A 14155-nucleotide genomic window follows, 5' to 3' on the forward strand; every position below is an offset into this window, starting at 1 on the left:
ACTATCTCACTGGAGAGGCCATAAAAGAGTTGGTCAAGCTTAGAGGGGTCAAAGAGCGCACACACGCACACACTCAAACACGCACGCACACACGCGCGCCAGGTCTATGCAAGGGAGCCAATGAAGAAGAGCCATGGGACATTTGCATCAGTCATAGAAAAATGGCTCTATGGCTTTGATTTGCATGCCTTTTTTTTAACCAATGACTGTCAAGAGCGGGTCTGTTTAAATAGCTAGCTAGCACAACATGCTAGCAGACAAACTTTGTAGCACAATGGCGTGTGATGTTTTTGTCTCCTTGTGGGCCGGCCGCAAGCAATAAAGCTTTCTTAAACTTCTTCATCGACTGACAGCAATGCTTGATAGGTTAATATTTCTGACAGTAGGCAAAAAATAAATTCTACAAATAGCCTTAAATTCATAATAAAAAGAAGTCTAGATGCCTAGAGGATGTAGTTACGGGAAGAAACAATTGACATGCAGTTAAATGCTTTTGAATTAGTCTATTGAGTAAGGAGACTTAGGGCCAATTGGCAGTCGTCTTCGATCATCAGACAAAATAAAACCGTTTTCTATGAGCACAACCAAACAGAAGTACGTACATGATGTAAAATACAAACCTTTCTTCAAGCCTGTTCTGAAGTGGGAAAAGAACAAAGCAACGGTCTCGATAGAATTATCGAACCTGCGTTAGGGGTGGAGGTAGCCTACATGGCCATTGCCCCCAATCGTGGAAGAATAGGGTCAATATAAATCCCCCATAGTAGCATAACCTCCGAAAAGGAAAGTGGTTTCTAGTGATGCATGACAAAGTGAGATATGGGAGGAATGTCCACTGTAAATATTAAACCGAGGAAGGAAGAAATAAGGACCTAAAACATGTTCTTGTGAAATCCCAGGACATGATTCAGAAGTGAAGCAATAAGGTTTCAATTGAAGGCTGTTCAGATGGAGTTTATCTCGTCATCAAACTCAATGATAAACTGTGCCCCCCCCCCCCCCCCCCCCCCAGTCTGTATTACAGTCTGGCCAGTTATAAAACAATACAGTGATTCTGGTGCCGTGGAGTAGTCTACACTATAAGCTAACACACACATAAATCACATTCTGCTCAACCAAGCAACATGAGAAAACATCATGATTTCGTGCACCCTCAAGGAAGGTCGATTATCGCTCCAACACTGCCACCATCAGTATAGAATTGATGCTGGATTTTCAGAGTCCCAGACATGATCTGGAGACTCGCTTGCACCCAGATTTCCCTGCAGAGTTAAAACAAGTGAGTCAGCCTTGACGGGGCATTGGATTAAGATGTTAAGATTAGCATGGAGAAGGACTACTTCAAAAATAGATAGCCGTGCAGATCCAGCTCGCTTGTTGAGTATCGCTTTCCTGGGAGCAGAGACGCCGTTGAATAACCCGGAGAGCAGTCGGGCCGTCGGACATTTAACCCTTGTTCCACCCGTTGACAAATTCCCCCGTCTGGGTCCCCAAGCGGCCCGTTACTGCTTCAGGTAGTAAGTTACTGTCACCGTACATTTGGAACATACATTATGTCACCGATTTATCAGGAGAACTGGATGTTAGCAAGTCTTCGACCACAGTTAAGGAGAAAGCTAGTAGCACTAGCCTAGCTAGCAGTATGTAAATGAGTAAATTGCCATTCTATGCTGCTCAGATGTTTTGAAGATAGCTCTCTGCCTCGCTAGCTAATTAGCTAATAATAACATTATTCGCTAGCCAAACAGAGGTTTTATGATCGGATCTTGCAACTGATTTAGCTTTGCTGATGGTGTGGTGCTAGCTTGTATACTTAATCCTCTACAAACAAAAATTTCGAAGACAAATCTAGTTTAGATTTTGTAGTTAGCCGATAGCAGCTAGTTAGGCTAGCTAGATAGCGCTAAAACGACCCGAGGAATGTTTGAAAGCTAGTTAATGTGGTTAACTAGCTTGCTTGGTCAGCTAATGTTTATAGAAAAGCTACTGAAGTACTATAAGAAGATAGGGCACGTGGATCCAGCCAGGAACTATGTTGGAGGGCGCTGTCATATATTACGCCTGTCAAGGGCGGTGGGCGTGGTGGCGAGTTTCATAATAATTCATAGCAGACAAAACGGTCTCTAGAATATACTCATGAACTTGAAACATCTGAGTTAATGTACTGTATATCTTACATGATAATCCCACCTTTCAGGAACATTATTAGCTAGTTATCTGGTTGTTTACTGTGTAGGACTATGGCATCTGGAAGCGAGGGGCCAGGGTCCGCCAGCCCCACGCCCTCACCTCCCCGAACCGCCAACCGACTGGCTAAAGAGAAGTCTCCATACCTGCTGCAGCACGCGTACAACCCAGTAGACTGGTGAGTCTGACACACACACACACACACACACACACACACACACACACACACACACACACACACACACACACACACACACACACACACACACACACACACACACACACACACACACACACACACACACACACCTGCTCTGGCTAGCAAGAGACAAGCAAACTCAACAAGTTTACAGTTAAAATATGTCGTGTGTTAAGAAGTTAAACTGCTTAAGAAGTTAAATCAATCTGTGTTCTGATGCGATTTCATAGGTACCCATGGGAACAGGAGGCCTTTGACAAAGCCAAGAGTGAAGACAAGCCAATATTCCTGTCAGGTGATTCATAACTAGCCTCTGTTTAACCCTCGTGCTGCCTTCGGGTCACATGACCCAAAGGTTCACAACGAACCATCGTTGTGTTTACCCAATTTCACCCAATACAAAAACAAATAAAAATAATTTTCTTTTAACCATTGCAATGTGGGGGGTCTGAGACAGCCCGACGGTTAAAAGAAAATGCTTCACTTTGTTTTTGTATGAGGTAAATTTGTCGCAATACGACAGTGGGTCACAATGACTGATGGGTCAGAATGACCCGAAGATAACACAAGGGTTAAGACGACATGCAGTGCCTACTGTGCATGTTTATAACTGTGTGATCACACTGTGTGCGTGTGATCACACTGTTCATCCACATCCAGGATTTGTTTGACATCTCAAGATAACTTCATATCAATTCAATTAAACTCAATTCACTTCATTTATCCTGAAAGAAACTCAAGTGTTCAGGTACAAGGCTGTAACAACAAATGAGTTTCAGACCTCGGTACAAAAGCAAAGGTAGAACACGATCATTTAATGATTTAAACATCGCTCTGCTCCAGATATGTCCCAGAGCTACGATCTTACATTTACATTTAGTCATTTATCAGACACTCTTATCCAGAGCGACTTACAGTAAGTACAGGGACATTCCCCCCGAGGCAAGTAGGGTGAAGTGCCTTGCCCAAGGACACAACGTTGTGTGGCACGGCCAGGTGTCAAACCGGCAACCTTCTGATTACTAGCCCGATTCCCTAACCGCTCAGCCATCTGACCCCCCTTAAAGCTGTTGTTGGTCCTCATTAACACTCAGGTGTGTGCGTGTGTGTGTGTGTGTGCGTGTCAGTGGGATACTCCACCTGCCACTGGTGTCACGTGATGGAGCGAGAGTCGTTTGAGGACGTGGAGATTGGACGCATGCTGAGCGAGAACTTTGTCTGCATCAAGGTGGACCGCGAGGAGAGACCAGACGTGGACAAGGTCTACATGACCTTCGTCCAGGCCACCAGCGGGGGCGGGGGCTGGCCCATGAGCGTGTGGCTGACCCCCGACCTTCGACCTTTCATCGGGGGCACCTACTTCCCCCCCAGGGACAACGGGCGGCGGCCCGGCCTGAAAACAGTCCTGACCAGAATCACAGAGCAGGTGAGAGTCCTGTGGGTTCTGTGTGTCTCTTGTTGATCTCTGTTCTCCTCCTCTCTTCTCCTCTCTTCTCCTCTGTTCTCCTCTCTTCTCCTCTTCTCCTCTGTTCTCCTCTCTCCTCTCTTCTCCTCTGTTCTCCTCTCTTCTCCTCTCTTCTCCTCTGTTCTCCTCTCTTCTCCTCTCTTCTCCTCTGTTCTCCTCTCTTCTCCTCTCTTCTCCTCTCTTCTCTTCTCCTCTGTTCTCCTCTCTTCTCCTCTCTTCTCCTCTTCTCCTCTTCTCTCCTCTCTTCTCCTCTCTTCTCCTCTCTCTTCTCCTATCTTCTGTTCTCCTCTGTTCTGTTGGTTTTGGTGTCATAGTATCAGTGTAGAGTCGGACAGTGTTTTGTGGTGTAGTATGCTACAGCATCCTCTGTCTGTGTGTGCGTCTCTGTGTGTGTGTGTGTGATGCAGTGGCAGAGTAACCGCGCGGCGCTGGAGTCGAGCGGGGAGAAGGTTCTAGAAGCGCTGCGGAAGGGGACGGCCATCGAGGGCCAGCCAGGCGAGACTCCGCCCCCGGCGCCGGACGTGGCTCACCGCTGCTTCCAGCAGCTCGCCCACTCCTATGAGGAGGAGTACGGAGGCTTCAGGGACACGCCCAAGTTCCCCTCGCCAGGTACGCTCACACACACACTCATGTTCAAACACAGACACACACACAGATGTTCCTACTGGGCTGTGAACCTTTCACTCTCCCCCCCCCCCCCCCCCCCAGTGAATCTGATGTTCCTGCTGTCCTACTGGGCTGTGAACCTTTCGCTCTCCCCCCCCCCCCCCCCCAGTGAATCTGATGTTCCTGCTGTCCTACTGGGCTGTGAACCGCTCCCTGGAGGAGGGGGCAGAGGCACTCCAGATGACCCTGCACACCCTCCGCATGATGGCCCTGGGGGGGATACACGACCATGTGGCTCAGGTACTCACACACTCACAGTTACAGATACATACTCACACACACACTCACAGTTACAGATACATACTCACACACACACTCACAGTTACAGATACATACTCACTCACACACTCACAGTTACAGATACATACTCACACACACACTCACAGTTACAGATACATACTCACACACACACTCACAGTTACAGATACATACTCACACTCTCACTCACAGTTACAGATACACACACACTCAGTTACTTCCTGTTATCTCCACCTCTCTCTCTCTCTGTCTCTCTCTGTCTCTCTCTGTCTCTCTCTCTGTCTCTCTCTCTGTCTCTCTCTGTCTCTGTCTCTCTCTCTCCTCAGGGTTTCCATCGTTACTCCACAGACTCCTCCTGGCACGTTCCTCACTTTGAGAAGATGCTGTACGACCAGGCCCAGCTGTCTGTGGCCTACATCACTGCCTACCAGGTGAGCAGCTTCACTGCAGCCCTGGAGCTCTGCTGCCCTCTGGTGGTCAGAGCCGGCAGTGCTGGCACACTTACAGGGGTGGAGGCTGGAGAGGGCTGGCTGCTGATTATCGGATCTATACACACACACACACACACACACACACACACACACACACACACACACACACACACACACACACACACACAGGTGACCTATTTCAGTAAATGGACAGAGAATAATCACTGATGGCCTATGGAACTGTTAATGAGGGTACACACCAAGGACTGACTTAACACACACACACACACACACACACACACTCACTCACTCACTCACTCACTCACTCACTCACTCACTCGAGCTTTGTTTAATGAGCAGATGAGAACTGGCTTCTTCAGCACTTCAATTGGGTGACATGGTTTTGTGTTGTTGTATTAGGTTGTTTGTAATACACTGTGTGTGTGTGTGTGTGTGTGTGCAGGTGTCTGGGGAGCAGCTGTTTGCAGATGTGGCTCGGGATATTCTCCTCTACGTCTCCAGAGACCTGAGTGACAAGGTGAGCCAACTCTACCATCATTAGTATCTCTCTGTGTGTGTGTGTGTGTGTGTGTGTGTGTGTGTGTGTGTGTGTGTGTGTGTGTGTGTGTGTGTGTGTGTGTGTGTGTGTGTGTGCTAGGGAGGGAGGGAGGGACGAGATCTGGATGGATGGAGAGAAACAGACAGATGCTGAAAATTGGAGAAAGATTAAGTGAGACAGAGAGCAGGACCAGGAGAGTGAAAGGAGAGAGAGAGGGAGAGTGAAGGGAGAGTGTGAGAGAGGGAGAGAGAGGGAGAGAGGGAGAGAGAGGGAGAGAGGGAGAGAGAGAGAGGCAGAGGGAAAGGCAGAGGGAAAGGGAGTCCTCCCTTGTGTTAGTCAGTGTGCTGACTGTGCATTTAAGACACAGTAGCTTTCCCACAAATGATGAAACAATCAAAGCAGTAGCAGGTGTGTGTGTGTATATTAAGATGTGTGTGTGTGCCTACAAAGTTTGTGTGTGAGAAGGTACAAGGTGGAACCCTTTAAAAAATGGCCTTTTAAACTGTCATCCTTTCCAGGTCACCTTCTCTCCTCCTCCCCCCTCTCCTCCTCCCCCCTCTCCTCTCCTCTTTCCCCTCTCCTCTCCCTCTCCTTCTCTCCCCCTCCCCCTTCCCTCCCTCCCTCCCTCCACCCTCTCCTCTCCCCCTCTCCTCTCCCCCTCTCCTCTCCCCCTCTCCTCTCCTCTCTCCCTCTCCCCTCCCAGAGCAGGCCGTCCATTTTCCCTTGATTAATGACTTGGCAGCAGTGAACCAGGCAGACAATTAAAAGCACACTCATTGTGATCATTATATTCCCCCTGATTTATTATGGGATGTCTCCCCTCAGAAGTATGTGATGAACGTAATTGAGCAGAGAGGACCTCCCTGGATGCTAGTCAGAACTTCGTGTGAAAGATCTTTAGAGATCTGCTCAGATCTACCACAGAAAAAACCCTGGGTTGTGTGTGTGTTGGGTTGAGTTTTGTGTGTGTGTGTGTGTGTATGTCTTGTGTGTTGTGTTAGGGAAACACCCATCCCTATTGACACAATCACACATTCACATAAGCCCTGTCATAGTGACTGTCTGAGTGAGCTCACCCCCCCGCTCTCTCTCCCTGTGGTACAGTCCGGAGGGTTCTACAGTGCGGAGGACGCAGACTCTGTCCCGGCGGGGGGGGGACCGGAGGGGGCGCGGTGCGAGGGGGCGTTCTGTGTGTGGACGGCGTCCCAGCTGAGAGAGCTGCTGCCGGAGGTGGTGGGCGGGGCCAGCGCGGGCGCCACCCTGGCTGACCTGTTCATGCACCACTACGGGGTCAAGGAGCCCGGGAACGTCGACCCTGAACAGGTGTGTGTAGTAGTTTTGTGTGTGTATTAGTACTTTCTTGTGTATGTGTGTAAATGTGTAGTAATAGGCCTTTGTTGTGTTTCTGTAAATCAATAAGATGTGTGTGTGTGTGAATGTGTGTGTGCACGTGTGTGTGTGTGTGTGTGTGTGTGTGTGTGAATGTGTGCGTGTGTGTGTGCACGTGTGTGTGTGTGTGCGTACGTGTGTGTGTGTGTGCGTGCGTGTGTGTGTGTGTGTGCGTGCGTGTGTGTCAGGACCCCCACGGGGAGCTGCAGGGGCAGAACGTGCTGATCGTGCGCTACTCTGTGGAGCTCACAGCCGCTCGCTTTGGCCTCAGCATGGACAGGGTCAAACAGCTACTGGCCTCAGCTAGAGCCAAGATGGCCGCCGTCAGAGCCACACGGCCACGCCCACACCTGGACACCAAGATGCTGGCTTCCTGGAACGGTAAGGGTTGCCATGGTGCCCTTTACCTGACCGTAGATAGGTAGAGTTAGAGAGGGAGAGAGAGGAGGGTAGAGGAGATGGAGGTAGATGGGGAGAGGAGATGGAGGTAGATGGGGAGAGGAGATGGAGGTAGATGGGGAGAGGAGATGGAGGTAGATGGGGAGAGGAGATGGAGGTAGATGGGGAGAGGAGATGGAGGTAGATAGGGAGGTCCTCCCAGGTACCCAGAGAGGAGGCATGAAAGCTGGGTAGCACCAGGGAGACTCCCCTAATAAGACACTCTTAGGCTACCTGTGTGGGTTTGAGACACTGAGGAGTGTCTCAAGAGAGGTGTGTGTGTGGTCTGAGACACTGAGAGAGGTGTGTGTGTGTGTGGTTTGAGACACTGAGAGAGGTGTGTGTGTGTGTGGTCTGAGACACTGAGAGAGGTGTGTGTGTGTGTGGTTTGAGACACTGAGAGAGGTGTGTGTGTGTGTGGTTTGAGACACTGAGAGAGGTGTGTGTGTGTGCCCCCAGGTCTGATGCTGGCGGGGTACTCCAGGGTGGGCTCTGTGCTGGGAGACGCCGCTCTGCTGGAGAGGGCGGTCCAGTCCGCTCGCTTCCTCCACACACACATGTGGGACGCCCAGCGCCGGACCATGCTACACGCCTGTTACCGTGGAGACGAGATGGAGGTGGAGCACGCGTAAGAGATAAAAAAAAAAAAAGATGATTTGACGATTGATCGATTGACCGACTGATTGATGGACTGATTGGTTGGCTGGCCACACACACACACACATTAAACCCACACACACACGCCTGCTACGCCCACAACACACCTCGTCTCCAGGGATTCCCATTAATGTTGCCATGGCGAACGCTCTGCCCCAGATAGCGGGAATGAGTTAGTGTGAAATACCTTGGAATCAGCAGGAACACACACACAAATAATACACACGCACACATGCACACACACACACACACACGTTGGTCTTCTTCCATGTAGCCTTCATCAGTCACCCCCTGCAGTGTCAGCAGTGTTGCTGTTACAGGTGGCTCTATGGCTCTCTCTCACACACACACACACACACACCTTCACACACACCTTCACACACACCTTCACACACTGCGCTGACAGCCCCTGGAGAGATGGCTGTTTCCCTAGTTAACTGGGTTACTGGGCTGTGGAGCTGCTCTGGTTATGTTATTTTACGGTGTGTGTGTGTATTGTTGTTATATTATGTTGGTAGCAGGGTGTGTATGGTTTATGTGTGTGTGTGCCTTTGTGCTCAAGAGGGAGATGCAGCAAAACTGTATAAATGAGAGTACAGTGGCAGTTTTAGCGAGAGATCAAGCTGAGAAATATTCCGGTTGCCAGGTTTGTGGTGGTTTGTCTCCAAACCCCCCCTTCCTACAGAATGTCCCAGAAAAATAAACACTTTATAATTAATGAGAACAAGAGAAGAAGAAGGAAATATCTTTCTGCTGTCTCTTTGTTTGTCTCTCTCTCTCTCTCTCTCTCTCTCTCTCTATCTCTCTCTCTCTCTCTCAGTGCTGTTACTGAACGAAGTCTGACAAGACTCTCTGATTGGCTCTCTCTGAGAGTCTGTCTGTGTCGGAGTGTGTTTGTGTGTGTGTTTGTGACCCCACTTAAGACTCTGAAAGGCCCTTCAGCTGTGTGTGAGTGTGTGTGTGTGCTCTCCTCTCTTCAGGTCCTCGTCCCAGTGACCGCTCACCTCTGTGTGTTGACGTGTCCGACTGAACATCCTCACCCAGTCTGGTCCCCATGGAGACCCTGAGTCACTCTCACCCAGAACACCCCCCTCTCTCTCTATCTCTCTCTGTCTCTCTCTCTCTGTCAAAGACTACCTTTGGGGGAGTGAGGGGCTGGGGGTGAGGGGCTGAGGGGCTGAGGGGGTGAGGGGCTGGGGGTGAGGGGCTGGGGGTGAGGGGCTGAGGGGCTGAGGGGCTGGGGGTGAGGGGCTGAGGGGCTGAGGGGGTGAGGGGCTGGGGGTGAGGGGCTGGGGGGGTGTCTGGGAGATTTGGAAGGGCACTTGTATCTTCCATAGGTCAGGAGTGTATTACCCTTGATGTGTGTGTGTGTGTGTGTGTGTGTGTGTGAGTGTGCAAGGGAGCGTGTGATTATGGCTTCTGCCAGATGTGTCTAATTATTGGACCAATCTCCTGAAAACTTCAAAGTAGTGCTGCTGTACTGCACACACACACACACACACACACACACACACACACACACACACACACACACAGAAGGCCTGGCTGAGGTGACAGAAGGGTCTTGTCTAGTGTGGCTCTGTGCATGCTGTAGTTACCATGCCAACAACCCTTCCTTATAAAGTCTGGTTATTACAAAGTATCCATCTCTTTCTCTCTCCTTTTCTTTCTCTCTCTCTTTCTTCCTCTGTCTCCCTAACTCACCCCCTCCCTCTCGCACTCGCTTTCTCTCAACTTTCTCTCATTTTCTTCCTCTTTCGCTCTCTCTTTCTCTCAACCCCCCCCCCCCTCTCCCTCCCCCAGAGCCACGCCCATCGACGGTTTCCTTGACGACTATGCGTACGTGGTGGCGGGGCTGCTGGAGCTGTACGAGGCCACGCAGCAGGAGGAGTGGCTTCGCTGGGGGGAGGAGCTACAGGAGAGACAGGACGTCCTGTTCTGGGACGCCCAGGGAGGGGGGTACTACTGCAGCGACCCGGGGGACGACACTGTGCTGCTGAAGCTGAAGCAGGGTGAGGGGGGGGGGGGAAGAGGGGGGAGGGGGAAGGAGGGGGAAGAGGAGGGGAGGGAGGGGGGGGCTGAGGTATGGTGAGTGATGGGGGATGGGTGGAGAGGGGAGAGGAGGGGGGGAGGGAGAGGAGTGGGATGGTGAGGATGGACGGAATAATACCTCTCCGTCGCTCTCTCGCTCTCTCCATATTTCCTTTTCTCTCCTTCACACACACACACACACACTCACGTGGTAGAGACAGCTGGGGAGAGTGGTAGAGACAGCAGTACGAGGCAACAGAAGCACAGAAGAAAACAGCTATTCTGCTGCTGACATATTCGAGTCGACGTTTGTGTGCTTGTGTGTGTGTGAAACCTGACCTGTGTATGTGTGAGAGATGAAACTGGACGTGTGTGTGTGTGTGGTGTTGCTGTGTAGGCAGACTTTGTTATGATGGAGGAAAATAGTGACAGTAATATGGGGTCACACACACACACACACACTCACACACACACACAGGTGTCAGCAGACTGCAGAATGCCAGCCATGTAGAGTGAGGTCATAGGTCATGAGAAGATCACCTCTGGGCTCCCATTGGACACTGATAGGAGATAAGCACCAATCACTTAACAGCTCTGAGTCATGAGGTCACTGGTCAGTCCCATCAGCGCACACTAAACAGCTTCTCTTTGTGTGTGTGTGTGTGTGTGTGTCTCAGACCAGGATGGAGCAGAGCCCAGTGCTAACTCTGTCTCAGCCATGAACCTGCTGCGCTTGTCTCAGTACACTGGGCGTCCCGCCTGGGTGGAGCGCTGCAGGCTGCTGCTGGCTGCCTTCTCTGACAGGCTCACCCGAGTCCCCATCGCCCTGCCGGACATGGTGCGAGGCCTCATGGCCCAGCACTACACACTCACACAGGTAACACGCACACACTCAAACAGGTACACACACACACACACACACAGGTAAAACACATAGAGGGTTTTAAAAGAAAGAACACTGCGGTAAGAGAAAGGGAGAAAGAAGGAGGTAAAAATGAGACCGAATCTTGTGAGTGATCTGTCCATCAGGGTTCACCTGCGGAGGAGAAGTCAGGAGAGAGGGAGTGGATAACTAGCTGCAAGTTCAGACAGGGTTAGCCGAGCCCAGAACACACCTGCCTCCATCATTACTGCTGCAGCTACTCACTGACCTGTCTCTCTCTCTCCCTCACTGAACTGTCTCTCTCTCCCTGACTGACCTGTCTCTCTCTCCCTCACTGACCTGTCTCTCTCTCTCCCTCACTGAACTGTCTCTCTCTCCCTGACTGACCTGTCTCTCCCTCTCTCTCCCTCACTGACCTGTCTCCCTCTCTCCCCTCTCTCCCCCCTCTCTCTCTCTCTCCCTATCTCTCTCTCCCTATCTCTCTCTCCCCCTCACTGACCTGTCTCCCTCTCTCCCTCCAGATAGTTATTTGTGGACAGAGGGGTGCACCAGACACTGCCAGCCTGCTGAACACAGTCAACTCCATCTTCCTACCACACAAGGTAAAGCTGTGTGCGTGTGTGTGTGTGTGTGTGTGTGTGTGTGTGCAGAAACACACACACTGTGGGGTCTGGTTGGGACAGTGCCTGTGGTGTTGGCTGACTACATGTTGTTGTTAAAGGTCAACTGGTGGAGGCTCTCCCCTCCTCCTCTCCCCTCCTCCTCCTCTCCCCTCCTCCTCCTCTCCTCTCCTCCTCTCCCCTCCTCCTCTCCCCTCCTCCTCTCCTCTCCTCCTCTCCCCTCCTCCTCTCCTCTCCCCTCCTCCTCTCCTCTCCTCTCCTCCTCTCCCCTCCTCCTCCTCTCCCCTCCTCCTCTCCCCTCCTCCTCTCCTCTCCTCCTCTCCCCTCCTCCTCCTCTCCTCCTCCTCTCCCCTCCTCCTCTCCCCTCCTCCTCTCCTCTCCTCCTCCTCTCCTCCTCTCCTCTCCTCCTCTCCCCTCCTCCTCCTCTCCCCTCCTCCTCTCCTCTCCTCCCCTCCTCCTCTCCTCTCCTCCCTTTCATTGTTAGTTTAATCGATAAAATCATGGCCAGATAAAACTGTTGAATTCCAAGGCTGATTGCATAGTTGCCCACTTACGCACACACACACACACGTATAGAGGATGAATGAAATATAGATGAGTGTCGATTGGTGCATCAGACTAGACTGACCCCTAGGAGGAGGAAGGAGACTGAGCAGTGAAGAGAGAGAAGGCAGTGATGGAGGAGAGGACACATGTTTCTGCGGCTGGTGTGTGTGCGGGTGTGTGTGCATGCGTGTGTGTGTGTGCGGGTGTGTGTGCGGGTGTGTGTGAGAGAGACAGAGAGAGTACATAAGAGACTCCAGGGAGAGTCAATCATTCCAGCTGGACAGACAGACCTCTGTCTTAACAAGTCTCCACTGAGCCCTCAGAGAACACAGCAGAGTCCTCTGACAGAGAGAGAGAGAGAGAGAGAGAGAGGGGGGGAGGGGGAGGAGGGGTGAGGGGAGAGAGAGAGAGAGAGAGAGAGAGGGGGAGAGGGAGGGAGAGAGAGAGAGGGAGAGAGAGAAAGAGGGAGAGAGAGAGGGGGGAGAGAGAGAGGGGGAGAGGGGGAGAGGGAGAGGGGGAGGGAGGGGGAGGCTGAGATTGATGCATGATGCATGATTGATTGCATCTCCATCCAGAGAGCAGGTCATGCAGCCCTCAGACCAGCATCTCCATCCAGAGAGCAGGTCATGCAGCCCTCAGACCAGCATCTCCATCCAGAGAGCAGGTCATGCAGCCCTCAGACCAGCATCTCCATCCAGAGAGCAGGTCATGCAGCCCTCAGGACCAGCATCTCCATCCAGAGAGCAGGTCATGCAGCCCTCAGACCAGCATCTCCATCCAGAGAGCAGGTCATGCAGCCCTCAGACCAGCATCTCCATCCAGAGAGCAGGTCATGCAGCCCTCAGACCAGCATCTCCATCCAGAGAGCAGGTCATGCAGCCCTCAGACCAGCATCTCCATCCAGAGAGCAGGTCATGCAGCCCTCAGACCAGCATCTCCATCCAGAGAGCAGGTCATGCAGCCCTCAGACCAGCATCTCCATCCAGAGAGCAGGTCATGCAGCCCTCAGACCAGCATCTCCATCCAGAGAGCAGGTCATGCAGCCCTCAGGAGACACACTGCCCAATCACAACCTCACACACTACAAACACGCTTGCACACACACAGGCATGCACTTACACACACTGATGGTGGCCATGGGGAGGTGAAGGAGGGATGGAGGGGAGGAGAGGACAGAACTAAACCAAAACAGCAAGGAGAGAGAGAGGGGGAGGGAGGGAGAGAGAGGGGGGAGAGAGAGAGGGGGAGAGAGCTAAAAGAGAGCGATAGAAAGATGGAGTGGAAGAGAAAGAGTGGAAGAAAGAGTAAATGAGAGATGGAAAGACGATGATTGAGTAAGATGAGAGGCGACGGAGGAAGGAGGGATGAGGAGGAGGAGAGGGGGAGGAGGGAGGGGAGTGTGTCTCATCTAATCACGCCTTCGTCTCGTACTGGGTCCGGGCCACACGCCTAATGGTGGGAGATGAGCTGTGTGTCTTAGAGACACACACACAGACACACACACTAACACACACTTCTTAGTTGTTTCCATTGTCATTCACCACACGCTGCTACAGATCAGTTGTTTTCTGCTCCCTTCAAGTCGATTGATACTTTGGATAATTACACTGAATATTGCCCTTAATTGAAGTAGCTGTGGTCTGTAATCAGTGTGATACCATGCAGGATGGGCTGATTAGCCCTGGTGTTAGTTTGCACACTAACAGAGTCACACCACCCCCGGTTCGTTTCCGTCTTCTCCACCAATCAGTTTGCTTGCTGTACTGGCAGTCAACAGAGCCGACAGAGGGTCCAGGGATGTGTCACCACCCTGGGGGAGGGGGGGG

General features: G+C 51.6%; 1 protein-coding gene across 1 annotated transcript; it reads left to right on the forward strand.

Moving 5' to 3' along the window:
- Positions 1–1379: 1379 nt before the first annotated feature.
- Positions 1380–14004, forward strand: spata20 (spermatogenesis associated 20). The gene is made up of 15 exons (XM_062475398.1): positions 1380–1517; positions 2237–2365; positions 2617–2681; positions 3514–3812; positions 4259–4460; positions 4627–4757; positions 5102–5206; positions 5670–5744; positions 6870–7088; positions 7343–7535; positions 8052–8220; positions 10053–10261; positions 10958–11157; positions 11685–11794; positions 13995–14004. Exons 2-15 carry the CDS (start codon positions 2241–2243, stop codon positions 14002–14004), a joined length of 2112 nt encoding a protein of 703 aa, XP_062331382.1. The 5' UTR covers positions 1380–1517; positions 2237–2240.
- The last annotated feature ends 151 nt before the right edge of the window (positions 14005–14155 follow it).

Source organism: Osmerus eperlanus, chromosome 12 (genome assembly GCF_963692335.1).
Source record: "Osmerus eperlanus chromosome 12, fOsmEpe2.1, whole genome shotgun sequence".
Classification (NCBI taxonomy): domain Eukaryota; kingdom Metazoa; phylum Chordata; class Actinopteri; order Osmeriformes; family Osmeridae; genus Osmerus; species Osmerus eperlanus.